General features: G+C 42.2%; 1 protein-coding gene across 2 annotated transcripts in view; it reads right to left on the reverse strand.

Moving 5' to 3' along the window:
• Positions 1–1757, reverse strand: part of RHBDD1 (rhomboid domain containing 1) — a 127010-nt gene extending 125253 nt beyond the window's left edge. For both annotated transcript variants that reach the window (XM_008567335.1, XM_008567334.1), the window contains exon 1: positions 1274–1757. In XM_008567335.1, coding sequence (XP_008565557.1) covers positions 1274–1706 — 433 coding nt within the window. In that variant the 5' untranslated portion in view covers positions 1707–1757. The remainder of the gene's footprint in view (positions 1–1273) is intronic.
• Between the last annotated feature and the right edge of the window lie 373 nt (positions 1758–2130).

The following is a 2130-nucleotide window of genomic DNA, read 5'->3' on the forward strand; positions in this document are numbered from 1 at the left end:
TTTTATGAGAACTGATGTAATTTTAAGAAAAGTTTTTGTTTAACTATTGGCTTAATAATTTTAAAGATTTATGTAGTTAAAATGCCGCCCCCGCCCCCGTGTTGTGTAACAAATAAAAATGCTGTTTTCAGTCTGAAGGCTGCTTCAGCTGCTTNACCGCCCCCGCCCCCGTGTTGTGTAACAAATAAAAATGCTGCTTTCAGTCTGAAGGCTGCTTCAGCTGCTTTAGCTGCTCTGGCTGCAACAGCGCTGACAGCCCGCAGGCTGAGAACATGCTTCAGAGGAGCCAAGGTCTCTGCCTGTGTTTTTTATTTTCGCCGTCTCCTCATCCCTCTTTCAAGGACCCCCAACTCGACTGGAGCTGGTCTCCGGCATAGAGTGACTATCGTGGCTCCTAAAACATAGCAAGCATGCCATGGGAGAATGTGGCACATTTATTTTAATGAAGTTATTTAGAGACATATGTGGGACAGTTCTCCCACCTTTCTCACTTACAGTTCTAAAAAATAACTAGAATGTGTTGGAAATGTGACATCCTGAGATAAAGGCAGAGCTAGCCAGAACAGCCCAGACTCTGTTACAGTTCCCTCCTAGAACAGGATATCTTTCAAATCTTTACCCAGTGATTCATGAGACCTCCAAGATATGTAACCCAGGGCAGGCTGCCTTTTGGGGTCCCTCATCTGCAGTGTGAGTGAGGCATGCACAGTTGAGACTCCATCTGCACTGGGTAGCTTTCTGAGCCTTGGGGGACTGGCTTACAATGAATCCTAGGCTTCTGTTGTCCTTCGCTGCCTATCTCTAAGTAATAAATCCACCTTATGTAACTTGTTGCCTATGCGCATGTTCTGTCTCACTGGACTCAGACCATTTGGTAATCAGTGCACAGTGAATCTACTATGAAGTAGATTCATAGGCATACTCATCTTTTTTGAGAACTCCTACCACAAATGCACCTATGGATCTTTCCATGGCTCTATCATATTGCGGCCAGTCCATGTTTCCAGTACTACATCTCCTACAAAACCACCTTTCAGCAGGCCCTAGTCCAGACTGTTCAAGAGTCAATGATGTGGCATAATGCAGAACAGTAAAAACTATGTCCCTCCCGTGCTCCCGTCGGCCTCCTCTTCAAGATGCAAGCCTCAGCAGTTCTTAACCACCCAGAATGCAGTCCTCTTACCAACTAGGGAACAGCACTTCATAAAATGATAGCAGCCACACCTCCCTCACTGCCTTCATACAGGCTACCTCAGAAATTCTTCTGCCTTACCTGAGAAACCTACAGCACAGCTCCTTCTGAAGTCAGGTTCGTCCATAAATTCAGCAACAGCAAACTGCAAAAGCAGGTACACTACCCCAGTGAGTAGGGAGAATGTGGTGATGACATAGGCAAACCATCTACTTCCCAGTCTTCTTTCCAGATTTATGCCTTTCCAGAGCATGGACACCATATTGAAATACAAATGCCAATCGTCAGCATGGTGAAAGGGAGAAAGCAGTAAACGTTGCCAGTCTTTTTGCTGGTAACACTTCTCCACGCTAAGGCAGGAGTAATACAGGGGCTTCAAAGGATTCAAGAAGAACCAAATGTTCAGAGCCAAAGTTGCTAGGGTGACAGGTGGAATATTGTTGATCCCAACATGGAACATTTGAGAAAAGAGCAGAATAAGCCCAGTATTAATCCCTCTTGATCTCCGCTGCATTGTTAAATACCAGAAAAACAGCCCCGGGATGGGAAAATGTGGTCAGATTTTAGGAATCTGGAGAGGTATACAGATAGATGAACCTAAAAAATAAAATGAAAATCTATCAATTAAGAATTAGTACATTGATAAGACATATTCACTTGAAGATGAGCTCACAGTAGGTATATCCTCCCTCCTATTTTAATGGCAATATCTATTTTCAATGTTTTCCAGAATAACATCCAGAAAACTGGCTGACTCCCTTCCTTCATTTACATTCTAAAATAGAAATTTTATCCCAAATTCCAATGGACCTGTTAATATGCTTTCTCTGACAAATATGCCATGAAATTATAATAATACATTAATTATATAATAACTATATTAATATATAGTAATTATATCAGTCTTCCTTGTAAACAAACTTGTAACCTAATGAAAA

This window comes from Galeopterus variegatus, unplaced genomic scaffold (assembly GCF_000696425.1).
Source record: "Galeopterus variegatus unplaced genomic scaffold, G_variegatus-3.0.2 Scaffold310, whole genome shotgun sequence".
In the NCBI taxonomy this organism is placed as follows: Eukaryota; Metazoa; Chordata; class Mammalia; order Dermoptera; family Cynocephalidae; genus Galeopterus; species Galeopterus variegatus.